The 27,585-nt window shown below is 41.9% G+C and overlaps 1 protein-coding gene across 6 annotated transcripts in view; it reads left to right on the top strand.

Annotated features, from left to right (window-relative positions):
• SYNRG (synergin gamma) overlaps nt 1–27,585 on the top strand; it is an 88,684-nt gene that overhangs the window by 58,605 nt on the left and 2,494 nt on the right. For 4 of the 6 annotated variants that reach the window (XM_026680457.2, XM_026680460.2, XM_087956589.1 and 1 more), the window contains 7 exons: nt 7,722–8,318; nt 10,593–10,738; nt 12,490–12,543; nt 15,050–15,146; nt 19,842–19,990; nt 22,584–22,694; nt 25,423–25,458. In XM_026680457.2, the coding sequence (XP_026536242.2) occupies nt 7,722–8,318; nt 10,593–10,738; nt 12,490–12,543; nt 15,050–15,146; nt 19,842–19,990; nt 22,584–22,694; nt 25,423–25,458 (1,190 nt within the window). The remainder of the gene's footprint in view (nt 1–7,721; nt 8,319–10,592; nt 10,739–12,489; nt 12,544–15,049; nt 15,147–19,841; nt 19,991–22,583; nt 22,695–25,422; nt 25,459–27,585) is intronic. The other 2 variants (XM_087956581.1, XM_087956610.1) reach the window with 1 other exon arrangement.

The following is a 27,585-nucleotide window of genomic DNA, read 5'->3' as shown; positions in this document are numbered from 1 at the left end:
GAAATGGTTAATGCCAACCAAGATCAACTGCTAAGTATTTTAACTATTGGCTAGGATTCAAGCTTAGGTAGCATTATCCACCATTCCTTTTGATGCAGACTTAATGATAAAACGTAATTAAGGTATAAGGAAAATGTACTCCAAGAAGAAAAGGGAATAGTGAATCTTCAGCCATTTTTTGAACCCTTAAATCAGGGTTTCTCAACCTTGGCAACTTCTAAGTGGTGTGGACTTCAGTTCCCAGAATTCCCCAGCCAGCATGGGTGAATGGCTGAGGAAGTCTGAGATTTGAATTCCACACAGCTTAGAATTTCCAAGGGTGAGAAACGCCGCCTTAGAGGCTGACAGCTAAATGTACTTCATCTGCTCTGATTCCAAAATTCTTTCTTGTCTAAATTTTCTTGGGGCCTTTCTGTCTACTGTTATGTCATAAATCAACTATTTTTCTGTTCTGTTGCTTCTCTTTTCTACTCTGTGTATATATTAGAGCTGTGAAGTGGTTCAGGTTTGATTCCAAATAGCAATCATACAGGATCCGTGTATGTAGCACCTATCTCCACCCTTTAAAGCAGCTACATCTTTCCCCAGATTCTTACGGCTGCTTTCAAGAGACAGGTACTCCAAAGCACCTTTTCTGAAATATGTTTGCAGGCCTAAGCTGTAATGTACAGTACTGTATATATACAGAGAGAGGGAGGGAGGTATTTCCAAGTTCTGAATTGGTAATGTTCCATATATCTCTACCACTTTAATTTGAAAGCAGAATATCTTTTTTTTTCTTTGCTCGTTTCTATTTGGTCTGTAAACTGAATTGTCAGAAAGGGACAGTATTCCCTTTTTCCATTCCTCAAGGGTGCCACTTTTCAGAGAGGAGTTCCTAAATTACACAGGACTTCTTATCATTCTGGTTATTCCAGGATTAGCATTGCAAACAAAGCTAGCGTTTTAATCTTTCCACACTTGAGAGCTTTACTGGATGGAATTAATGTCTTTGATGGCGAGTGGGGGGGAAAGGATATTTAAATCAATTACTCTTCAGTTTAAAGGCTCTTTAACACCGCAGGAATGAAAGGAGAGACTTTTCCTAGCTCTTTCAAAGGGGATACTGTCTCTTTAAACTTTGTTCTTTAATTCTGTGAATGGAAGGTAACCAAATGCCCTGGCTTGATTGTGGAATTAACAATCCGACCAATGTTTATAACTTTCTACCCACCTCTGCTTGTTAATTTCAACCTGCTGTTACTTTTCTGCCCAATTTTAGCCCTTTTCTCGGTTCTGTCTGATTGGATTGAATTGTCTTGGCCTTGTAGGTGGGGTGGGGTCTCTCTCCCCCCCCTTCCCCTGATTTGCCTCCATTGACCCTTTTGGAAACTGTTTGCAGTGCGATTAAAAACGCCTGGAAGACTGGCCAATGTGCTGAGTTTGCAAAACTGGCAGAACCTTTGCATCAGGAAAGACAAAAACAAAACTTTTTGCGAATCAGAACCGGGGTAGAGATCTTCCTTTCCGGCTGTCTCTTTTCCTCCACTCTGATGCCTTTCTATTTTCAACTTGACATTTTCCTATGTGAATGTGCCTTTTGGGAAAAAACGGCTTTGATATTTCTCTCTCTCCTGCAAAAGACTGGCCTGCATGCTTTGACTCTAATGATTTCCTTTGAGCTCCTGTAATAGCATTCTCTTTTTGTGATCTGTAAGTCCTGCTGTGTTTAAATAAATATTTATCTTGGCATAATTTGAAAGTCTGAGCGTGTGTGGTTTTTCCTTCCCCCTCCCCTCTTTTTTTTTAGTCCAGAAATTTCTGGCCATCAGGAAAAAATAAATAAAGTTTAAAGCAATTGTATCCCCTTCTATGTGAAAAGTCTCTCTCTTTCTCTCTCTCTCTCTCTCTCTTTCTCTCTCTGTCTTTCTGTCTTTGGTGGTTAACAGAGCTAGAATAAAGAAAGGGATAAAGATTAAAAAATGAGTTTAATGATCAGGCAACTAACTGGAACTAACTAAGGCGGCTGCTTTATAGAACTAAGTGAAAAATGACTTTCTCCAGGGTAAACGTGGAAAGAAATGGAAAATTTCTGGAAAACAGTCTTTTTATTTACATTTCTATTTTTTTTGTTTTTGTTTGTTGAGGCCTTTTTTCCCCCTTTTGCTAATAAATGGGGGAAAGTGGCTTCTGAAATACTTAAATGATACAAAAATGATTAAGTAAAGTATTTATGTATTACCTGCAAGCCTCAAAAGAATTTCTAACAGCTGCACAGCAGGAAGAATCCTCTGAAATAGTGTTTATAGTATCAGATAACTATCCAAGTTGTCCTTGAGTTACAACCACAATGGAGCCCAAAATTTCTGTTGCTAATTGAGATGGTTGTTAAGCGAGTTTTGCCCCCATTTTACAACCTTCCTTGCCACAGTTGTTAAGTGAATCATTGTAGTTTTTGAGTCAGTAACACGGTTGTTAAGTGACCCATTGACTTTGCTTGTCAGAAGGTTCCAAAAGGTGATCACAAGACACAGGGGCACTGAAACAGTCATAAATACATGCCAGTTGCCAAGTGTCTGAATTTTGATCACATGACCATGGGAAATGCCACAACAGCCATGTGAAAACCAGTCATAAGTCACTTTTATCAGTGCCATTGTAACTTTGAATGGTCACTAAATGAACTGTTGTAAGTCAAGGACTACCTGTAGTTATTTTACTCAAGGATGAGCTATATAGAACAGAACAGAACAGAACTCTCTTGGCCAAGTGTGATTGGACACACAAGGAATTTGTCTTTGGTGCATATGCTCTTAGTGTATATAAAAAATAAAATACATTCATCAAGAATCATAAAATACAACACTTAGTGATAGTCATAGGTTACTAAATAAGCAATCAAATGATATTAGGAAACAAATAAAACAACATAAATCGTAGAGATACAAGCAACAAGGTTGTATAGTACAATGTTATATAGAACAATTCCCAAATGTTTAAAACAAAGAATGCATTTCTACCTTCAAGAGCATGAATATATCTATAAAGAGGGGAGAATTTCTTTAATCTAGCAGATGATTTTCGATTGCTGACTTTATTTAGAGCTTGGTGGAACTTTCTCTGTTTTTGCTACTTACCTTTTTGGAGTACAGAAGATTTTGACATAAGCATCAATCGATTCCTATCTGGATAGGATACAGACAACCCTCTCCCTGTCTATATGGGCAGTCAATCTATTTATGACCATAATTGAGCTCCAGATTTCCATTGCTAAGCAAGACAAGGTCTTATGACCTTTTTTTTGCCACAGTTGTGAAGTGAACCACTGCAATTGTTAAGTTAGTTAACACCGTTGTTAAGCGAGTCTAGTTCCCCCATTGACTTTATTTGTCAGAAAGTCTCAAAGGTGATCATATGACTCAGGAACACTGCAACCGTCATAAATATGAGTCGGTTGGCAAGCGCCTGAATATTGACCACGTGACTTTGAGGATGCTGCCGTGGTCATCAGTGTGAAAAATGGTCATAAGTCATTTTTCTTATTGCCTTTATCACTTCAAATGGTCACTAAATAAATGGCTATAAGTCAAGGACTACTTTTGGCCATGGCTTCTTGTCTCATCTTTTCTTCCCTTTGAACGTTAGCTAATTAAATAAGAAAAACACTTGGAGTAGCAGAAAGGCTATGAATAACAAGAGGAGGGAGCTTCCTTGAAAGGGATATTTAACACTTTTAAGCTTAATCACATAATCATTTAAATGTCCTCCTTCCCCTTCTTATCCTGTATAAACAAAGGAAATTATCAACTACCATGCTCTTTGATGCTATAGAAACTCTGGAAGCCCTGCTAAAATTTTAGTTTCTATTATACGTGCTGGTAGTCCTCAACGTATGATCACAATTGAGTCCCAACGTTTCAGTTCCTAAGTGTGACAGCTGTTCAGTTTTACCCCATTTTATAACCTTTGTTGCCACAGTTGTTAAGTGAACCTAAAATCTGTGAGAGTGTGAATGGGAGACAGTAGAGTAGAGTAGAGTAGAGTAGAGTAGAATAGAATAGAATAGAATAGAATAGAATAGAATAGAATAGAATAGAATAGAATAGAATAGAATAGAATAGAATAGAATAGAATAGGAGTTGGAAGGGACCTTGGAGGTCTTCTAGTCCAACCCCCTGTTGAGGCAGGAAACCCTATATCATTTGAGACAAATGGTTGTTCAATCTCTTCTTAAAAACAAATTTCTCTCTTTCAAAATACCTGCAGTTTCATTCACACACACATACACACAAACATAAATACACGCACACATACACACACCAAAAGAATTGCAGAAGTTTATGTTGTCACCAGGCACGTTTACCTATAGGTCTAGGCAGGGCACCAGATCTTGGCAAAGGTTGTTCCCGCTTGATATAATAGCATTTGAAGACCCATAGAGAAGCTGGTCCTTTGATGTATGTGTCTTCTTCATAAATTTATCTTCTCCTGATCACCAAAAAACATGCTTCTTATTCATTTAATAACAATGCAGGTTGGGATGTTGGGTTGATCCTGCCGTAGGTGTCTCTTGGAAATCATGATACATAGATTCCACACAATGAAATTAATATTCCACATACAATCTCTCAAGTCAGTTGCACACGTGGGCCTTGTATGCATTCATTTCCCCACACGGAAGCTGCTGAGGGAAGAGGGAGATTCCCTATTTGAAAGAGACACATGTTGCTGAGGATATTAGCTCAGTGCAATCCCAGTTCTTTTTATCACATAAGGTCTGGGGGTGTCCAATCTTGGCAACTTTAAGATTGGCGGACTTCAATTCCCAGAATTCCCAGCCAAAGCAACTGATCAGAACAGAGTCAAAACGCTAGTTCTTAAATGCTGAAGAACCAAACCTCAGTTATGCAGGTTGTTTATTCCTGATATTGGCTGCCTGGCTGGGGAATTCTGGGAGTTGAAGTCCACCAAGTCTTAAAGTTGACAAGGTTGGACAGCTCCGAATAAGACAACTGATCAGAACTGAGCCAAAACACTAGTTCTTAATGCAGGTTGTTTATTCTTGATATTCCATGTGTACCTTCCCCCTTCTTTTTTTTTTTTTAAAAAAAAAACCTTTGGATGTCTGAATTTGAGCCTAACCTTAAAACAAAGAGGGAAAAGAGGTTGTTTGAGCAAAAGTGCAACTATCTCAGGTTCTCCATTGTTGGCTTTGAGACAAAATACAAATTTTGCACCTAAAGTACAAATTTTGCTAGTTGAGCTATGAAATGATCAAGGGAGTTGGTAATATTTCTGTCAGGCGTTCTAGAGGGGCAGAAGGAGGAAAGGCCTGATTTCCCTCCCGAGGCAAAAACGAGGTTGGCTCCCCAAATTTTATAATCAGAAACTTGGAATCACATTTAATTATCACAAAATACATGTGCACAAGTGTGTTTGCACTCGTTGCCCTGAATAATAGAAAGTAGGGAAACGTAGCTGCGGTTTGTGTATAGGCCCTCCTTGACTTACAACCGTTCGTTTAGGGACTGTCTGAAATTATAGCAGCACTGAAAGAAGTGACTTATGGCCGGGCCTTACATTTAATGATCATCGCAACATCCTCATGGTCACGTGGCAACTGGCACCAGTGTATATTAACAATGGTTGCTGTGTCCTGATATCATATAAATGGCCATTCATAAGTGGACAACGTACCTGTATTTCTTTACTTTATTCAAATGTTGGTGCTGTCCAATCGCATCCAATTCTGGGTGGCTCACAAAGTAAAGAATATCACAAATTAAGTACACAATAAAATGATTGTTTTTTAAAAAAGAAATTACAAAATACTTACAAGATGGTGATCCAGACCATACACCAATCTTAGAGATCCATTCATCCTGTCTCATAGCCTGAGAGAACAGCCAGATTTTTTAAGGTCTATTGAAATCCCAGAGGTGCTTTTTTCACAAGGCAACTGGTCTTTGTTTTTCCTTGAAGACGTTTTGCTTCCCATCCGAGAAGCTTCTTCAGTTCTGACTGAATGGGTGGAGGCTGGAAGGATTTATATTCCTTGTAGTCATCTGGTTGTTATCACTCTTTCTGAGAGTCATTGTGGCCACTTGGAGGTTTATCTGTGCCCTCGGGGTCACCCGAATTGTGCAAATGAGTATGGAACCTTCTTGGAACTGCTGAAAGGACTGTGTTGTATACAGGAGATAGATGGTTTGAAAGGGGGGGGGTGTCAAAGAGGCCATCTACATTAAGACTGAACAGCCCCCTCTCAACAGAGGGGAAGGGATATGACACCACCTATCTCCTGTTTACAATACAGCCCTTTCAGCAGTTCCAAGAAGGCTCCACACCCATTTGCGCTGTTCAGGTGCAAAAATTATTGCATGCTTAAACTCTATAAGAATCTAACCAACTAACAGTCAAGAGAAATGAGTGGGAGATAAGAAAGGCATTCAAAGTGGGCTGGACTTAGATCTCTTGTAGGCATGCAGGGACTCAAGACCTATGACATGCTTTTGACCCCTTAGGCTCAGCCTGGTCATCTCCTACAGTCCAGTTGCCTTTTAGAAAAGCAACCATGACATGGATGATTGAGAACCTCCATTGATGCTTCTTACAGGATTTTTTTTAATTTCCCATTCTAGCCTAGAGGTCTGTAATGTCCTGTTACACGTATTCCATCCTTCTTTTAATCAGGTCTGCTAAATTCGACTAGGTGTCATGGCTTGATTGAAGGTTTTTCAAATAATACCTTTATTCCAATTCGGTAACATTTGGAAATGTTAGATAACTGTACTCTAGTTTCATCACCCCAGCCAGCAGATTGTGATAGTGGTTGTGGGTGATGGGAGCTGTGATTCAACACCTGGGGGAGGAAGGCAGATAGGAACCGTTGTAGTTGAAGCCAGAGCACGACATAGTCCAGTGGAAGGCAAAATTAGAATCAGGCAAGTGGATTTTTTTTTCTTTGAAAACATTTCACTTCTCATCCAAGAAGCTTCTTCTGTTCTCACTGCTTCTTGGATGAGAAGCTAAACGTTTCAAAGAAAAAAAAACTAAGAAACTAGTTGGTTTTTGGAAAAGCAGCTTTGGGAGAACCATGACCTGCATGTCTCCATAGTGTCAGGATTCCGATGGATGCCCTAATTAACTTGAGCCAAGTTTCAAAAGAAATCCAATTATTGATTAGAAGCAACATGTCTGGCACTTTCCCAAGTACAGTCGGCTCTGCCCCACGTAATTTACTGGCCACCTACGACCCTGTTTTCCCCCCTCCTCCCAGGTTGTGTCATAAATCACATTCTCCAATGGAGCACTTTCTCAGACTGTAGAAAACACACCTCTCTGGCTTGCTCTAGTAGCCTAGGATACAATCTGGAGAAAGGTATGCGTGAAATGTGCTTCTGGTCATAGCAACCGAGCTTCTCCATCGGTTCTCTCCATCTCCTGCCTACGGCAACTCAAAAGCAGGCCAGGAATGCTTTACGAGTTGACCCATAGACACTGGGGGTCGATATGTTCTCTCATCCCCTTGCTCCAACGAAGAATCGATTCCTTTAGGATACCCATCATATTTCTGGTAGGGGAGTGTGGAGGAATATTTGGGAACTGGCCTGTGATATTGAGATTCCCAACTTCGCCCACCCCAGGTATTGTCTCCTTCTTTGGCTTTGATTTGCGAGAGGTTTGGTGAGAAGATCGCCCGTCCCTTCCTTAACTCTTTGGATGTCTGTTGCTCTTTTTAGATCTGGATGACTTGAAGTGTGCCCCGTTTGGAACTTATAGCAGTGGCTCTCTTCTGAGCAGCTTCCCGAGCTGTGACTGGCCTGATAAAGAAGATGTCTGTCAGAGCAGACAGTCTACCCCCTTCTCCCTTCCTGCAGGAAATGGCGTTGCCTCCTTAGCTACCTCTGTCCTCCAGAAGAAAGAGACCTTTTTCGGCAGCTCTGAAAACATCACCGTGACCACCGTTTCCAAAGTGACAACCTTTGCGAACGAGGACGCTCTCCAAGACGCGACATTCTCATCTTTTACAAACTTCCAAGGTTCCAGTCCTCCCTCTATGGACCAAAGCGAGGACGAAGTTGAAGATTTTGGAGAGTTTGCTCGACCACCGGACGATGGGATTGAGAGACCAGCCACGGGCGGACTTCAAGAGGCTGACTCGGCCCCGGTCTCTTCAGAGGCTGGAAAAGAAGTTTTTGACGACTTCGGAGAGTTTCAGGGTGAAAAACCAAAGATCAGCAAATTTGACTTTTTACTGGCAACTTCCCAAGGGAAAATGAAATCCAGTGAAGAAATGATCAAAAGCGAGCTGGCAACTTTTGACCTCTCTGTTCAAGGTGAGAATCCACGCTGATATTGTGGTTGCCATTACAGGTAGTCCTCAACTTACAACTACAACTTCACTGTAGTTAAGTGAGACATTTGCTAAGTGAGTTTTTGCCCCCGTTTTACAACTTTTCTCGCCACATTTGTTAAGTGAATCACTGCAGTTCTTAAATTACCCTGTTTCTCCAACAATACGGCCTCCTCCAATAGGAAGTCCCAGCATGTTTTATAGGCATGAAATGAAATTAAGCCCCTCCCCCCAAATTAAGGCCTATATTAAAACATGCGAAATGGGGGGGAATGGTGGGGGAGGGCTTGCCATTAGGAAGTACTTTTGTTGCACACCCGGATATGGTGCTGCCTGCGTTGACCCCGATACGAAGTGCCCCACCAACGCCGAGGTCAACATCCAAGCCGTCGCAGCCCGCCTGAAAATGCAAGGGGGTGGAATTAAGTCACCCCCGAAAAGACGGCCTAGCCATTTTTTCGGGGCTCAAAAAAAAATAAGACCCGGCCTTATTATATGAGAAACACGGTAGTAACATGGTTGTTAAGTGAATCTGGCTTCCCCATTGACTAGGTCACAAAAGGGGGATCACACCGTTGGGACAATGCAACCATCATAAATGTGAGTCAGTTGTCAAGCATCCAAATGTAAATCGCGTGACCATGGGGATACTACAATGGTCATAAGTGTGAAACATGGTCATAAGTCACTTTTTCAGTGCCATTGTAACTTTGAATGGTCACTAAATGAACTGTTGTAAGTTGAGGACTACCTGTATACTGAGTTTGTGGTTGGTTCTAAGTCTCACCTAGTGCTGGGAATTGAAGAAATTCAGAATATCTGTGGAATTCTTTATGATTTGATTTCTAAGGCCATTCACTTTCCAGCAGTTCTTTGCAGGGAGAGAGCAAACAGGCACAGATCAGAAATTAAAGTGAGATATTTCAATAAAACTGTGGAGCTACATAAAATCATAGAATCATAGGGCTGGAAGGGACCTTGGAGGTCTTCTAGTCCAGTGGTTGCCAACCAGTGGGCCAGGGACCACTGGTGGTCCGTGAGAAAATTTTGATGGTCCACAGAGAAATATCCCCCCAAAACAATTAATCCAGGCTGTGCGGGAACACAAGGCTGCGCCGGCCACATGGCCCACCCACCCTCTGGCCCCTCACCCTTCAGCCGAGTGCAAACCTTACCTTGAGTAGAGCCACGCGAGCTGGAACTGGAAGGTAAGACCAACAGTAAGGGAGGGAAATCCATCCCCGGGTGGCTTGCTGACGTTGGTGGGAAAGTCGGTCCCATATCCCAGAGTTGAACTGACCCTTTGGTCATCCCGGAGCAGCTGCCCCTCCACCCGGGTGCACCGGCCTGCCATGGACTGGAGAGCTGCTCCAGGATGACTAAAGGGACAGTCCCGTGACTATTGCAGCTCTGGAATATGGGACCGACTTTCAGCAAGCCACCGTCAGCCAAAATTCATATTAGTGGTCCGCGGGATTTAAAATTATGAGTTTGGTGGTCCCTGAGGTCCAAAAGGTTGGCGACCCCTGTTCTAGTCCAACCCACTGCTCAAGGCAGAGGACCATTTTCTTATGACCACAGTTGAGCCCAATATTTCTGTTGCTAAATGAAACAGTTGTTAAGGGAGTTTTGCCCCATTTTTATGACTTTCCTTGACACAGTTGTTAAGTCAATCACTGCAATTATTAAGTTAATAACATGGCTGTTAAGCGAATCTGGCTTCCCCATTGAAAACTTTGCTTGTCACAAGGTCACCAATGGTGGTCCAGAACACTGTAACCATGATAAATAAATACGAACCAATTGCCAAGCATCCAAATTTTGACCATGTTACCATAAAGATGCTGCAATGGTCATAAGTGTGAAAAACTGTCATAAGTCACTTTTTTCATTGCCGTTGTAACTTCGAACAGTTACTAAACAAATCACAAAGACAATCACAAATTGAATAACAGAGTTGGAAGGGACCTTGGAGGTCTTCTAGTCCAACCCCCTGCTCTGGCAGGAAACCCTATAGCATTTCAAAGAAACGGTTGTCCAATCTCTTCTTAACAACCTCCAATGTTGGAGCATTCCCAACTTCTAGAGGCAAGTTGTTCCACTGATTAATTGTTCTCACTGTCAGGAAATTTCTCCTTAGTCCTAGGTTGCTTCCCTCCTTGGTTAGTTTCCATCCATGGCTTCTTGTGGCTGTAAGTCAAGGACTATCTGTATTCATGGACCTGACCACCCCTTTAATACCTGTATTTCCTTCCAGGTTCTCACAAAAGGACCCTAAGTTTAGGCTCCTCACCTCTGCCACCTGCGGAACAGCCCTTCAGAGATCGATCAAACACTCTGAGCGAGAAGCCTTCCCTGCCAGTCATCCGAGACAAGTACAAGGACCTTACTGGAGAAGTAGAGGTAAGGGGAGAACCAACAAAAAGGTTGTGGCTTGGGGCACCTGTGCTGAAGACAATTGTTTCATTAAGCAGGTGCCAAGCTGCAAATTCAGGTAAGGGAAAAATCCTTGTGGATGAATTGAGAGCCGCTGTAAGAGAGAGGTAGAGTTGTAGCTGCCTTGTTTCCCAGATGTAGCTCAGCTTTCATATTGATTCTTTCACTTATTGCTTACCGCAATGTGTTCCTCAGTCTCAGCAACTTTGAGATCTGTGGATTTCAATTCCCAGAATTCCCCAGCCAGAGTCTGGTTGAGGAATTCTGGGTGGTTGAAGTCCATAAATATTAAAACTTCTCGAGTTTGAGAAACGCTGATTTACAGGCATACCTGTATGCTGCCCAATCCATTCCAAGCAACAAAATGAAATACAAACTACAAATAATTCAGAGCAGCCCATCTCATCAATCAAGGGTCTTCGAACTTGGCAAGTTTAAGACTTATGGACTTCAACTCCCAGAATTCCCAAGCTAACATGACTGGAGAAGGAATTCTGGGAGTTGAAGTCCACAAGTCTTAAAGCTGTCAAGTTTGAAGACCTCTGTCATAAACCAAACCCACCAGCCCATACTCAGCCACATTTTCCAATCAAGGGGCAACACCAAAAATTATTTGGAACCAGCCCGTTTAACATGCTTCTAAAATAACTAGATGGGAACCAGTTTTGCTAGTGGGTAGTAATCAAAATGGCCTATTTGATCTTCACAACTTGATGGGATCAGAGATCAGTGGTGGTATTCTACTGGCTTGGCCCAGTTCTGGCCTACCGGTAGCACCAAAGAGCAGAGGAGACCAAAACGGTTTTCTCTGAGGAGCTGCTGGAGCTGCTGTTGGGCCCACCTGCCTGCCCGAGCTCCCACCCTGACCTTTATTTCCTGCTTTTGAAGCACAGCTGCATTGCTCGGCACAGCAGATTGCTGCGCGTCAGCTGCTGAAGCGACAGGGAGAGTGCAGGATTGCAGGAGGCGAATCGGAAAGCCTCTGCACCCTGCAAAGTGCACGTTTGCATGTGCACCAAGCCACGCCCCCCCGAACCGGTGGTAAACTTTTTTTGAAACGTACCACTGGAAGAGATCCACAGCCTTTCCCTCCCAAACTGTTTATTCAGAGTTTTTACAGCATTAATTCAGCGCCAGCAAAATAAACACAGATGGCTGATGCTTCATTTAACATCTTTATAAACATCATAAGTAGATTTTACAAACCAGTTGTAGATTTCTCCAACATGGAGCAAACTTAGACAGAAACATGTTGCAAGTAACTTCAGTAGACCAGAACAGAGAGAACTTCCAGTTTTACTTTAGTTCAGCAGGCAAGCAGAGGAGAGAAGCAGTTTCATTTCAATAGACAGACTCAGAGCTCACCATAGCTGCAGAGTTGCAGAGCTTAATACAGAGCCACGCCTAGGCTACTTTTCGTTTCAGTTTCCAGCCTAGGCTACATCAAGTTTCAGTTTCCAAACAGTTCTCATTGGCTGACTTAATTGCTATGCCTATTCATTGGCTGACCTTGTTACCATGTTCTATTCCAGTTCATGAATATACTCTGACACTGTTGTGTGCTGTTACAGATGAAGAAAAAATAGAAAACTTTTTGATTTTCCACATCTGAATTTGACTATCCCATGCAGAAAAAACAAACAAACATAAAAATCATTCCATGTTGGCTTTTTTTTTTGCAGCCATTCAAAATTGTTTCTTTTACTTTCTCCCACTAGGAAAGTGAGAGATATGCCTATGAATGGCAGAGGTGTTTGGAAAGTGCGCTGCAGGTAAGTAGGTGACCACCATATCAATCTACCTGAGTAACTTCCTTTCCTTTTCTGTAGGTATTGGTGATTTGAAAAGGGGAAAGTTGGCCATGACATCTATAGAGCAGCGAGAATATTTTGCATAATTCACTTCAGTTGGTTGTTTTATATTTTCACCACAATGTAAAAAAAGATGTTGAAATTCTGGAAAGAATGCAGAGAAAAGCAACCAAGATGATTTGGGGGCTGAAGGCTCAAATATATTTAGGAATTGGATGGGTGTGTCTAGTTTAATGAAGAGAAGGACTAGGAATGACATGAGATTAGTGTTCCATTATCTAAGGCGTTGCCACAGAGAAGAGGAGGTCAATCTATTCTTCAAAGTACCTGTGATGCCAAGATCTCTCTCAATTTTTTTTTTGTCCGTTGAAACAAATCAATGATCCAGTAACTAAGAGTGGGCAGACAAAACCACAATATTGAAGTAGCACTAGGGTTTCACCTCCCACTAACTACGGCTTTGCACGAAAAGAATAGATGCAGGCCTCATTTTAAATACTGGAACTGATTTTGAGACTCTGGAAAGAGTGTAGAGAAGATGACAAAGATGATTAGGGAACTGGAGACTAAAACTAGGGGTGGGATGCTACCAGTTCTGCCTGGCTCTATAGAACCGGTAGCTCTGAAGAGCAGCAGACACAGAACCAGTGTGCGCGCAAAAGGTAATCGCGGAACCGGTAGTTACACCGGTTGAATCCCACCCCTGACTAAAACATATGAAGAACGGTTGCTGGAACTGGATATGTCTAGTTCAGTGGTTCCCAACCTTTTTTTCGCCCCGCACCCCTAAAGAAATTTCACTCGAACCTCGCACCCCCTGAAATTTAGACTTTAGGAATTACTGAACGCGTTAAATATATGATAGGATTGAATCTTTTCAGCTATGTATGTGACGGCCACTAAATAACGATACTTAACTCTAAAATGAAAACAAAGTGAATCCATTGCATAATAAATAAAAATGCCCACATATAGCCAATATCCTATTATTTACCTGGACTTTTCTCGCACCCCCTGGAATATCGTCTCGCACCCCCAGGGGGTGTGAGCACCCCAGGTTGGGAACCCCTGGTCTAGTTTAATGAAAAGAAGGACTAGGGGAGACATGAGAGCAGTCTTCCAATAACTAAAGGGCTGCCCCAAAGAAGAAAGGGTCAACCTATTCTCCAAAGTACCTGAAGGCAGGACAAGAAGCAATGGGTGGAAACTAATCAAGGAGAAACCCAACCTAGAACTAAGGAGAAATTTCCTGACAGTGAGAACAATTAACCAGTGGAACGACTTGTTTCCAGAAGTTGTGGGTACTGCAACACTGGAGATTTTGAAGAAGAGATTGGACCAGCCATTTGTCCAGAATGAAATAGGGACTCCTGCTTGTTCAGGGAGTTGAACTAGAAGACCAGAGTTGCTCCTTTCCACCTCAGTTATTCTGTTTCAGATGTGTCTATGTTATAACTGCTAATAACCAATGGGAGGCCCTATGCAACACATTTCTGGAAACCAGTTACGTAGTGCCTCCTGTTGGTCAATAACAGTTATAACACCTATAACAATTATATAAATCCCTTAAGTGGGGAGATCTTAAGGCAGGGATCCCCAACCACTGGTCCACAGGATGCCAGAAACAAGCGAAGCCCCATTCATGGGATGCAGGAAGTACACAAAGCCACACTCTCTCCGGTCCACAGAAAAAAACTCTCTCCATGGTGCCCAAAAGGTTGTCTTGAGGCATAAGGCCAGGGGCATAAAAGTAGTAGAGGTAGCCCTTGACTTACGGGTGATCGCTTAGCAACCATTCAAAGTTACAACTGACCTCTCCAAGGGTACTCATGACCTAGTTCTGAAGTTTGGCAATTTACAGCCATTGGCACTGACAGCCATTTGTTGCGTCCCACGCTCACATTTTATGACATCTTTGCCAAAACTGGGCATTTACTTCCAGTTTTCAGCAAAACTGGCTCCTAGCAATCCGTTGGTTCACTTAACGACCGCAGTGTGTGCTTTACAAAGACAGCATTTGCTTAACGAGCACCACAAAACAAGGCCATAAAAACAGGTTGGTCGTGTGGCAACCTGCTTTATGACTGTCATATCGTAGGACCATAATGGGCAGGTTCCGTTACTGTCATAAATTCAAGGACTCCCTGTAAGCTGTGTAGTCTTAAGAGCGTACAAGGAAAGAGGTCCATTGTAGCAAATGTATCGTAACTACTAAGAAAAAGGACTCCGCATCTTTTGCGGTGTGTTTGTGGTTGGAATTACAAATTGTGGTGTTTAATAATCAGCCTCAGCTGCACATGGAGAGTCACTGGAACAATTCTGCAACTGTTATAAAGTTGGGGAAGAGTACAATAATATGCGCTATCTTACGTAAAACAAGCAGTGTAGGATAAAAATTCGGTCAAATTCAGCAGCTGAATGTGTAACTTTGCCACAACTGTGGTAAAATCAACTTCTCTCCTAATAGGTCATCAAGAAAGCAAACGACATCCTGAACGGAATCAGCAGCTCTTCTGTATGTACTGAAGTCATCCAGTCTGTGCAGGGCATGGAATATTTATTAGGTACAATTTTATTTGATTTCATATCTCAGTAGTGCAATGACAGGTAGTCCTTGACTTATGACCAGTCACTTAAGAACTGTTTGGAGTTGCAACAGCCAAACACACATCTGCCACACACCCATGATTTGGGGCACTTGGCAATTGGCTCACCTTCATGGCTATTTACAGCATTCCACAGGTTTTTTTTTTTAAACAAGTTTTATTAATTTTTCAGAAACAAACAAATCATCATTAACCATTACATACTTAAACCTTTTTCCATTATAAATTTAACAAGTCAGATAAAACCTTATTTTATACACTATAATTCTATTTTAAACCATTACCATATAAGCATACAAAAGCCTCTTATCCAGTTTCTCTTTACTTCTCTTTACTCTTATTCAATTTCATTATTATTATTTCATCTATTTCTTTCTGACTTGGTTACCATTATTCTCATTCTATATTTCTGCAAGGTTTTATTAATTCTCCCAGAAACATAAACACACAACACACAAGAACATTAAAAAAAAAAATCTTTTAAGAAAGTAACTTGGCCCCAGATATCTCTCTCTTCATGGACTTCAATTATATTCATGCTCATCTTACATGTCATTACTTATTTTATTTACCATTCTAAATCTTCTATATTAACTTCTCCACACATTTCACTCTTCTTAATTCTATCTTAATTAATCCATCTTAATTTGAGTCATTATATTTGTATCTTTTTGTCCATTCTTTATTGTCCCTTTGTCTCGTTCCTTATAATAAAAAAAAAGTTTCTCCTGAAATCACTAATCACAGTATGATGCCTTTCTATCTTCCCTCTAAATTAATCAAATTAACATTTAAAATAACACCCAATACCCAATCCGATTCTGCTTGGTACGTTCTATCTAAATAGTAAATCCAAAATAATTAAATACATAGTTAAACAGTAAATCCAAATGTTGAATCTTATAACATTCCCATTGCCTTTTCCAAAAACAAATGCTATAATAAAAATTTTATAATAACATCAATACCATAATCTTATTAAACTCTTTAATTAAAACTCAATATTCTAAACCTTCCCTGTAATATTATTAAATTTTAAAATCAATCATTACTAAACATTTCAACATTTTAATCTCTTATCAACTCTTAAGCCATTTTAATTTTCTATTTCTAATACAATGCTACAATATCATCTTATGTACCTTGCAAAATCTTTTTGAAGAATTTATACTTTACCCTTTATCCCTAAAAAAGATTCCTTTTTTCCCATCTAGTTTCAAAACTTTGTGGCTTTTCTCCACCATTTTCCTTCCTTTCTTCCCCACCAAACCTTTCTACCCCCCTTCTTCTAACCTCTGCCTTACTGGCTTCCCTTCTCTGTTGTGTTCCTTTTTCCTTTTGTTTACTATCATTATATTGATTTTGCACCTTATTTTCCCCCTTCTTAAGTGTTTTTTTAAATCTTAAGTCCTTCATTTCTCTTCCTTTCCCTCTTCCTTCTTTCTTGGTTAAATTCTGAAATTCATTAAAGATGGCTTCTTCCTCTCCTTCTTCTTCTTCTGTTGTCTTCATCTGTTGTAATGTTTGTTGATAGTTAGCAAGCGCCATTTCTAAGAAAAGGAAGGCTTCTTTCAAACCATCTTTACCATTTTTTTTTGTTTTCTCATATTCTTTTCTCAGTTCCTCAACAGAAAAAGCCATTATAAATCTTTTTCTTTTCTTTTCCCCTTCTTTCTTCTTGCAGCAACCAAGATATTTCAAAAAAAAAAAAAAAACAGTCCCAAAGTTATCAATCAGTCCAAGCCAAGGCAAAGTTCTCACTTTCTCTTCCTGGGGTAGTATCAATCAGAAAAAAGAAAGTCCAAATCTGTTTCTTAAAGTCTTATTGCAATATATTTCAGTCTTCAAATCCTTAAGGCATCTCCTCCAACAAAGTCTTAGCGTACAAATATTTTTTTAGTCCTCTCCCTTCTCACTTATCACTTAAAGCCAGTTTTTACCTAAAAAAATAGGTTTCTTAATATCCACTTATTAATTCCGTAGGAAGGAGAGTAAACTTTCCTTTCAGCACCACCAAATTGCCGCTTATTTTCTCTTCTAGAAGGTATCATTCAGAAAGCCATAATTTCCAGGAATTTTGTTAAATATATCTTAGAGTCCTGGGAACCAAGAAAAACTTTCTCTTTTCAAAAGCTTTCTCCACTTCCTCCTGCGCATTCTTACCCGGCTGCCAGCTTCTTTGTGGCGGCCATTGCAGACCGCCGCTGCACCGTCTTGGGAAAAGGGGTTCTGCCGGCTGGGAAGGGGTCTGCAGCACCCCCAAACCACACTCCGGGTCCCCTTATCTTCAGCCACCCCTGCAGGACAGCCTTAGCTCCAGACCCGTCCGGGTTGGAGCACCAAAACGGCTAGCGCAGCAGGGATCGCGCAGTATCGCGAATCCCTGCCGCTTGCGAAGCCGACAAACCGGAAGCTCCAGCATTCCACAGTTTTGTGACCACATTTTGTGACTTTTTTTGCCAGTTTTTGGCATTTACTTCCAGTTTCTGGCAATAGCAATAGCACTTAGACTTATATACCATTTCACAATGCTTTACAGTCCCTCTTTAAGCGGTTTACAATGTCAGCCTATTGCCCCCAGCAATCTGGGTCCTCATTTTACTGACCACGGAAGGGTGGAAGTCTGAGTCAACCCAAAAACACCCACTGGGAAAATAGATTCTCTTAACCACCATGGTGTTTGCTTAACGGCCATCGTGGAAAATAGTCATAACTTCAAATCTGGTCACGTGGCCCTTAGATTTATGACTGCTACGACTAATTCTGAGCTCAATTATGGTTTTAAGTCAAGGACGACCTGTAACATGAATTAAAAGTGTCTAGGTATTTGTGAAGATGGGTGGCAGGGAAGAAGGGAGATGTCTCCTTAAAGGCAAGGATCTCCAACCTTGGCCACATTACAACTTGTGGGCTTCAACCCCTACGCTGGCTGAGAAATTCTGGGAGTTGAAGTCCACGAGTCGTAAAGTTGCCAAGGTTAGAGAGCCCTGCTTGTAGGCATAGATTTATAGAACAGTAACTAGAAGTAACAATAACTAGAAGCTGTCTGCCAGGAGTATAAATCCTTCCATTCCCCACCATCCAGTCAGAGCTGAAGAAGCTTCTTGGATGAGAAGCAAAATTCAAAGAAAAACAGGAAAGTCCAGTTGCCTCTTGAAACAAAGCATCTTTGGGACAACCATGACCTGGACGGCTGAGAAACTCCACAGAGAACTAGAAGCAGTGGTGGTATTGTACCGGTTCGGCCCGGTTCTGCCGAGCCAGTAGCGACGATGAGCAGCGGAGGCCGAAACAGTTCTTTCCGACGCTCTGTGTTGGACCTGCCCGCCCACTTGCCTGCTCGGGCACCCATACTAACCTTAATATAGAATAGAGTAGAATAGAGTAGAATAGAATAGAATAGAATTTTGAACTGAATTGAATTGAACTGAATTTTGAATTGAATTGAATTTTGAATAGAATTGAATTGAATTTTGAATAGAATTGAATTGAATTTTGAATAGAATAGAATTGAATTGAATTTTGAATTGAATTGAATTGAATTGAATTGAATTTTGAATTGAATTGAATTGAATTTTGAATTGAATTGAATTGAATTGGCCAAGTGTGATTGGACACACAAGGAAGTTGTCTTGGTGCAAATGCTCTCAGTGTACATACAAGAAAAGATACATTTGTCAAGAGTCAAGAATCATCAGGTACAACACTTAATGATAGTCATAGGGTACAATAAGCAATCAAGTCATACTAGGAAACAGTGAATAAAAAAAGATACGATACAACAAGGTTACAATCATACAGTCATAAGTGGGAGGGGATGGGTGATAAGGAGTGATGAGAAGATTAATAGTAATAGTAGTGCAGACTTTGTAAATAGTTGAACAGTGTTGAGGGAATTATTTGTTTAGCAGAGTGATGGCTTTCGGGGAAAAAACTGTTCTTGTGTCTAGTTGTTGTGGTGTGCAGTGCTCTATAGTGTCATTATGTCCTGCTTTTGAAGCGCAGCTCAATTGCCGTGCAGCAGCTACTGAAGCATCAGAGAGAGTGTAGGATTGCAGGAGGTGAGTCAAAACGCCTCTGGGCCTGCGCAAAGTGTGCATTCGGGGCACACGCGCATGCAAAGTGTGTGTGTGTGTGCATGCACAAAGTGTGCCCACCAAGCCATGCCCACTGAACCGGTGGTAAAAATATTTGAAACACACCACTGACTAGAAGGGAACTAACATGGGAAGAAACATTCTTCCCATGTTTTTAAATCTCGCCTCTCTCAAAGTTATAGACAAATACTTGTCCTTCTGCCTACTTTCCCTTGAAATGTTGCCGTTTCAAGTAAATCATGACATTTTTTTAAAAAAAAATGTAATAGAACATTGCGTTGCCTTAGTCAGTGATCTGAATGATTCTAAGTCAAGGACCACCTGTATACACACAAATCAGTGAGGAGCACAGACAGTAAGAGATTCCCAGTGTGCAAATTTAGTTTTTGTAAGAGCAAGTGAAATTCAGGCACAGTTCTGCTTCTGTCACAATGCCTTCTGAGCTAAGGCCACAAAAACCGTCTACATGTCATATACGATACAGGTAAATCGATCCTCCTTTTACTCACAGGACCTCTTGGCGTGTCTCTTGCTCTTTTTTTCAAATACTTCCTAGGGGTTGTTGAAGTTTATCGAGTCACCAAGCGGGTGGAGCTGGGCATCAAAGCCACCGCTGTCTGCAGCGAGAAACTCCAACTCCTCTTGAAGGATATCGATAAAGTGTGGAATAACCTGATCGGATTCATGTCCCTTGCAGCCTTAACGGTAAGGTGCTTTTGAACAATTGCTGGAGGACAATAGGTGGCGCCGGGAGACTTGATTCCACCTGCATATCATTTCATGAAGCCATTATAATCACCGTCTGTGGGTAGGTGGCAGCATGTATCCCTCTGAGGCTAATTCCAGATAAGCTCAGTAGGGTAGGCCTTGGATGGCGCTTGGATGGGACAGCTGATCTAATTATCTAGGCCAGTCTTTCTCAACCTTAGCAACTTTAAGAGGTGTGGACTTCAACTCCCAGAATTCCCCAGCCAGTCATACTGGCTGGGGAATTCTGGGAGCTGAAGTCCACATGTTTTAAAGCGACTGAATCTAAGAAACACTGGGCTTTTAGAATCTAAGAAACGTATTAGGCTTCTAGGTTTGGGACATCTATTCCTCCAATCTTTCCATTTTGATGTTCCCTAGTGGGAAAGTTGACTTCAAAACTGTCTATGTCCTTTTTTAAAAAAAAAATACAACGAAACCTTGTTTTAATGGACTGATTTGGGAGCACAAGGCACCTGTTATTCATAAATGCTAAACGTGAAAGGACGTCATTGATTTTGTGGTCACTGAGCAAATGTCATATATCACTGGGGAAACTGGACCTGCTATGTGCAGGATCTGGTGTATTGTCCAGTAAATTGCAATTTTACTGTCTTAGTAAATACAATTATACAATGCATTCATTCCAGGAATCCCTGCCCTAAGCTAACTTTCATGCAGGTCAGAGGGCATGTTGTGCACATACAGAAAGCAATAATTGACATTTTTGCAATCCTGTGCAATTACAGATAGTCCTCGACTTATGTCAGTTTGTTTAACGATGGTTCAAAGTTACAAGTGTAAAAAAATACTTATGACCTCTACTTACACTTAACGACCATCACACCACCCTCCCAATCATATGATTGCAATTCAGGCACTTGGAACCTGGCTTACATTTACAATTGGTTGCAATGTCCTGCAGTCACCTGATCATCGTTTGCAACCTTTAATTCTGTTTTCCAGCAAAAAATGCCCACTGTGGAAGCCAGATTTTTATTTAACGGCTGCATGATTCCCTTAACAACATATGATTCACGTAATGATAACCATGATTCATTTAAAAACCACTGTAAACATTGTTGTAAAATTAGGTCTGACTTTAATGATGGAAATTCCAGTCCTAATTGTGGTCACAAGTCAAGGACTACCTCTATCACCTCATGAAGGGGAGGAAGTTCAGAGGAAGAACATCTGCTTTACATGCAGGTCTCTCTAGGACTAAACATGGCAGTCGAAGATCGAAATAGCAATTTGTGAGAAAGGCGTCTTCCTACTTGAGTTGATATTTATTTATCTCCCACCTTTATGATTTTTACAAAGAACTCAAGGTGGAAAACATACCCACCACACCTTCTTCCTCCTATTTTCCTCACAACAGCCACCCTGTGAGGTGAATTGGGTTGAGAGTGAGTAATCAGCCCAAAGTCACCCAGTTGGCTTTTATGGTTAAGACAGGACTAGAACTCACCGTCGCCCGGTTTCTAGCCTGGCGCCTTAATCACTAACCTAAAGTGGCTCTCGCAGTTCCTGTGTCAGCGTTCCAATGAAACTCTTGTTGCGATTCAGGACTCCGAGACAAAGTCCATCAAAGTAAGAATTTATTAGAGAAGTCATGTTGGCATATCTCGGGAAAACCCGAATCTGAAATCCCGCGTTTCCCCCCCACTCACACTAAAACTCACACCCTGCCCTGTCCAGTGACATGCACATCATGAGATCCAGTCAATCTCCTGCTTCTGCTGCCGCCAAATTTCAGTCACTCCCTTCCAGGTGCTAGCAACCCGACCTTGATCTCATGTGAAAATATGTTGTTATGGCTATACTCCCTTTTGCTACTGTTGTGGGCCGACAGCGGCCAGCAGATTCGGACAGTAAGGAGGTTGGGGAGGAACATGGGCCAGTCCTGGAGTCTGGGGAAGGCTCTGTGTTGGAGGCAGAGATGGTGCCAGGCCATCTGACAGTTATCAGCTGCCTTTGGAGTTGGACATCGGTCAGGCAGAAGAACAGCTGGAGCCTGTTCCCAGTGTGCACATGTGCAGAGTTGCCAGAAGAAGGGAACAGCTGAGGAACAAGGGCTGACTTGGAAGTAAAGCCACTGGGGAATGGCTCCTCCCCTAGAGAATAAAAGAGGAGCGAAAGGGGAGTGGGGCTTTGCAGGACACAATGAGTTCATTCCGGCATTCTTGCCAAGTCTGAAAGATATCGGCCTGGCCACTCTCCAAGCCTGATCGAGGTCTGTAACGGGGAACTATCTTGAAAGACTGTTGGCCGGGACTTTGTTGGAGAGGAAATTCATTGTGAGTTAAATAAAAGGGGTTTATTGGGACAAGGACTCGGCTTCGTGCTGTTGGGGAAGCCTAGGTGAGAACAACTATGCTCCCCTTCCCACAGCTCTCCCATCCCCCACTGTGGCAGCCTCGGTTAGTTTGTCTCAAGATGGATCCAGGGCTGACATCCTGCACAGAGGCTGTACTAGATTAAAAGTTTGATTGGCTTATTTCTTTGCTCCCCTGAGAAACGTTAAGATTTTCCTCTTTTCTTCTTGCAGCCGGATGAAAACTCGCTGGATTTCTCCTCCTGTATGCTTCGCCCAGGAATTAAAAATGCTCAGGAACTGGCTTGTGGGGTGTGCCTCTTAAACGTAAACTCAAGGAGCAAGGCAAGTAGAGCGGCCATCTCTTCTTCTCTCTTTACATTTTGCTGTCCAGGTTTTAGTTTTCCTCTCTTTGTTTACTATACTCACTTTATAAGGCAGGCAACTCCAAACCTGGCCACTTTACTGGCAAATGCCACCTCTTGACTGGAGATTTTACAGTATCTTTCCCCTGCCATGCCCACCAAGCCACGTCCACAGAACTGGTAGTAAAAAAAATTGAATCCTACCACTGGCTCTGGTGCCCAGGCTCTGCCATGGAGGGAAGGCCTGCATATCAACCTTGCCCCAGCCTCCTACAAAAAAAGTAATAATAATCTCAGAAACTTCACAGATTTTGTTGCAACCAAAACCAGAACATCCCAAGTATGGCTTCTGCCAAACCAGGACTGATACAAAAGAGTTGGCAGAAATTTGGAATATGATTTCTTTTTGGGTTCAAACCAAAGCATATTCCTGTTTCATGTACACCCCTCTTCTCATTTTCTGTCCACGAGGTTGAACTTTCAATTCTCTTGGTTATCCTCCCTATGCTTGTTTTGCCAAGTTTTTCAGACTCTTTCTTTGAAATGAAGTTCTCCAAACTGGACACAATTTGCAGAACACAATTATTGTGTCTGTCATTTGGAAATGACACGGTTGACGCAGACTGAACATTGCATTTGCCATTTTAGCAGTCACAGTAACACTGCTATCTTATATTAAGTTTGTCCATTTCTCATAAATCAGTATTTTTCCTCCTTGGCAGCTTGAAGATGTGTGGACTTCAATTCCCAGAATTCCCCAGCCAGCGTTGCGTTGCTGGCTGGGGAATTCTGGGAGTTGAAGTCCACACATCTTCAAGCTGCCAAGGAGGAAAAATACTGACAGAAAGTATTACCAAGCCAGGTTTTCTCCATCCTACAGTTTATATATTTGATTTCTTTTCCTAATTTTCTGAAGAATTGCCCATTTGTCTTGATTAAAATTCATTGTTATTTTCAATCTGCTTCTCAACCATCAAACCATTAATTTGAGTTTTCTGTCAAAATAGTTAACCTACCCAATTTCTGCACTTCCCCTCTATCTTTTCTCTCAAGTCATTATTAAACTTTTTGTAAAATAGCAAATCCAGGATTGACCTTGTAGCCCAATCCTTGTCACTTCTGGTTTCACAAGGAACAATTGAAAATTCTTTTGGACCGTGATTTTTCAAGCCAGCTATGGAATCACTTAATACAATGGTCCCCAATCTTTCGGGCTCCACAGATCGGCAGCAATGACGGGGTGGAGTGGGGATGGTTTTGCACACACAACCTAGATTCCACGCATGTGCAAATGAACTTTCATGAGCTCGCCCCCCCCCCTTCCACGCCCCAGTTCCCAACTGGCAGTCCACAGCCCAGGGGTTGGGTACCCCTGATTTAATGGACCTGCCTTCTAACCCATACTTAAATATCTTGCTAATGTGAGTGTCTTAGGTGTCAACTTGTAAAACATTCCTATGCCTGTTTCCAAGTTGCCATAAGAAAGGGGGGGTGGAACCCTGAAAGAGCATACTGCAAACGAACTCAGAAGCATATTCCAAGCTTATCTCACAAAGATTGTAACTGAGGCAACCAGGTATTTTGGCCGCGAAAATCCTCTATTGGAGAGTGTGATGGATGACACCCAGCCCGTGAACGTGGTTCGTTGGAGAATCTGAATTATGATTCAGAGGGGTGGGGGGAAACAGGGTCATGGGTGATTGTAAATTACGTATCTCAGAGTCGGCTTCATACAGGTCATGCCAGCATGTCTCTCTCCTAATAAATCTTTCGAAGTTTTTTGAAGTTTGGCTCGAGGCTCATGATTTAATTAGGGCGATTGCTGGAATCCTGACATTAGGGTTCTTTGGCAATTGAATTGCTAAGTCAAGGTATATTATGTTTACAGCATTCCCACCGTCTATTTTAGGATGTTATCCAGGGGTGGGTTTCTACCGGTTCTGTCCCCTTCTGTAGAACTGGTAGCTCTGAAGAGCAGCAGACATAGAACCGGTTCTATGTCTGCTGATGTTTTTGCCCACCTGGGCTCTTAAATGATCTTTATTTCCTGATTTTTCAACTTCAGCTACAGTGCGAGGCACAGCTGCAGTTAAAAAAGCAGGAAAAAAGGGCTTTTTGAAAGGCTGCTTCTCTGCACACAGCATGCTGATGACGATTTACAGGCACGCACCAGCAGCACTGGCAGCGTGCAGGGAAGCACATCGCAAATCACCGAACCTCGCAAATGACTGAACTGGTAGTTAACCCTGTCGGATCCCATGTTATCTGACTAAACCATGAAATGAGATTACTCAATTTGTCCTTTGAGACATCAGGCATTTGGTTCAAACTAGCCAAGTTATATCAAACTTCTCACTGGTTAGATGATCTTAGAAGTTTTGTAGAATGGGACGGATTTTTATTTTATTTTATTTTATTTTTGGATTTGCAGAAATTCCACATAGGGAGGGCTTCTCATAAACACGGAGGCTGGGCAATTTCCTCAGAGATTGTAGGATAAAGCTGACATCCATGGAGATTAGGGTAGGCTGGATTCGGCTTAGCATATCCGCTTAGCATGGCAGGAGGAAAGGAGGTACAGGTTGGCAATCCCCAAATCTTAACCATCGGTGGGATGAAGGGTCACGGCATGGGAGCAGGGAAACCAGCTCCTGTGTTTTGGCTACGGTGTTGCTGACATTTCTTTTGGTTTTCGACATTGTTTTCAGAAAGAAGAAATGCCTCTGGAAGAACATCCTAGAGAAGTACGAATTCACAAACCTTGTCTGGTTTTTCCTTTAAAAACACTGTGTGTCCCAAACAAGATGTTGCCATAGCTTTGGGCCCTTGTTCTCCAGCCACAATCTCTGTGACCCCCCCCCCCCTCCAATTTTCTCTAACCTTTTGATTTTAATCGACTAACCCAGCACGACCCAGGTCAAAGGACTTTCCTCCTCGTGGTCTTGTCAGCATGCTGGTGCTTTGTGAGTCGCTTGCTTTGTGCTGGTGTCCCTCGTGTGGTGATTGTTGAGTTGTCAGTTCTTGTAGTCTGTATTCTTGGTTCTTACGTGTCTATTATATTATATTAGGTGATATTTGTCTATTATCTGAGCTCTGTAGTGGCTCCTTATAAGCCAGAGAAGAATGGATAGAACACAAGTCTTCTTCGTTTTCCTTTTTAAGAATCTAAATGCTCAGTGCCTTGTTCTTGCACTGTCTCTGTTGCCCTTTATAGATAGTCCTCAACTTATGACTGGTCACTTAGCAATCATTTGAAGTTATGACAGATTTAACTTTGCTCTATCTACAGCACAGGTCTCCAAACTTGGCAACTTTAAGACTTGTGGCCAAGCTATGCTGGCTGGAGAATTCTGGGAGTTGAAGTCCACAAGTCTTAAAGTTGCCAAGTTTGGGGGCTCCTGATCTACAGGAAGTCCTTGACTTACAGCCATTCATTTAGTGACCGTTCAAAGTTACAGTGGCATTGAAAAAAGTGACTTATGACCATTTTTCACACTTATGACCATTGCAGCAAAGTCACATGAGCAAACTTCAAGCATTTGGCCACTGATTCATATTTATGACGGTTGCAGCGTCCCGGGGTCATGTAATACCCTTTGCTGACCTTCTGACAAGCAAAGTCAGGGGAGGAAGCCAGATTCACTTAACAACCAGATTACTAACTTAACACCAGCCTCTGAGTCACTTAAGAAGTATGGCAAGAAAGGTCGTAAAATGGGGCAAAGCTCACTTAACAACTGCTTCCATCGCTTAGCAGTGGAAACTTTTATTGAAAATCAAGGGCTATCGGTCGCTAGAAGCCAGATTCAAAGTTCCAATATCTAAATATGTTTAATCATCCCCGAGACATTCCACCAGTTTTTGTGGTCTTGTTCCATTTTGGCAAAGGATAGATATCTGGGCAATCAATAATTATATCCTACTCTTGTCAGGATTATGAAAGTATGCCTTGCATGGTAGACTAGTCTGCAAGACTAAAATTGCATATAGAAAACTATAGAAATGGAAAGAACTTTGCCTGACACCAAGAAACCGAAAAGATTGCAGGGCAAGGATGAGATTTTACCACCAGGAAGAGTCACCAGGGAGAAATTCCTGCCTAGTAGCTTATTTCACCTCACCTGGCAAGGAACATCTTCAAACGTGCACAACATCTCTTTGTCTTCTCAGTCTTAGAAGTAGCCCTCCATTTATGACCGCAGTTGGGACCAAAATTTCCATTGCTAAGCAGAACAGTTGTGAAGTGAGTTGTGCCGGATTTTGCAATCTTTGTGCCATGTTTGTGAAGCAAATCACAGCCATTGTTAAGTGAATCATGAAGCTGTTAAACAAATAGCAATAGCACTTAAGACTTATAGAACTGTTCATAGAGTTCATATAGAACTCTTTACAGCCTTTTCTAAGCATTTTTACAGTCGGCATGTTGCCCCCAGTAATCTGGGTCTTCATTTTACCAACCTCAGAAGGATGGAAGGCTGAGTCAACCTTGAGCCGGTCAGGATCGAACTGCTGAGAAAGGGCAGTTTGTCAGCAATAGCAATAGCACTTAGAGTTATATACTGCTTCACAGTGTTTTAGAGTCCTCTCTAAGCGGTTTACAGAGTCAGCCTATTGCCACAAACAATTTGGGTCCTCCTTTTACTCACCTGGGAAGGATGGAAGGCTGAGCCAACTTTGAGCCTGTCAGGATCAAACTTCTGGCAGTGGGCAGAGTTAGCCTGCAATTGCAATAAAATTTAGACTTATATACCACATCACAGTGCTTTACAGCCCTCTCTAAGCAGTTTACAACACAGCACATTGCCCCCAACAATCTGGGTCCTCATTTTACCCACCTCAGAAGGATGGAAGAGGCTGAGTCAATCTTGAGC

The sequence above is a fragment of the Notechis scutatus genome, chromosome 1, assembly GCF_049901735.1.
Source record: "Notechis scutatus isolate UNSWTSFEM ecotype Mainland chromosome 1, rNotScu1.2, whole genome shotgun sequence".
Classification (NCBI taxonomy): Eukaryota; Metazoa; Chordata; class Lepidosauria; order Squamata; family Elapidae; genus Notechis; species Notechis scutatus.
Note: the sequence above shows the minus strand (reverse complement) of the source record. Positions and strands in the feature narration are given on the sequence as shown.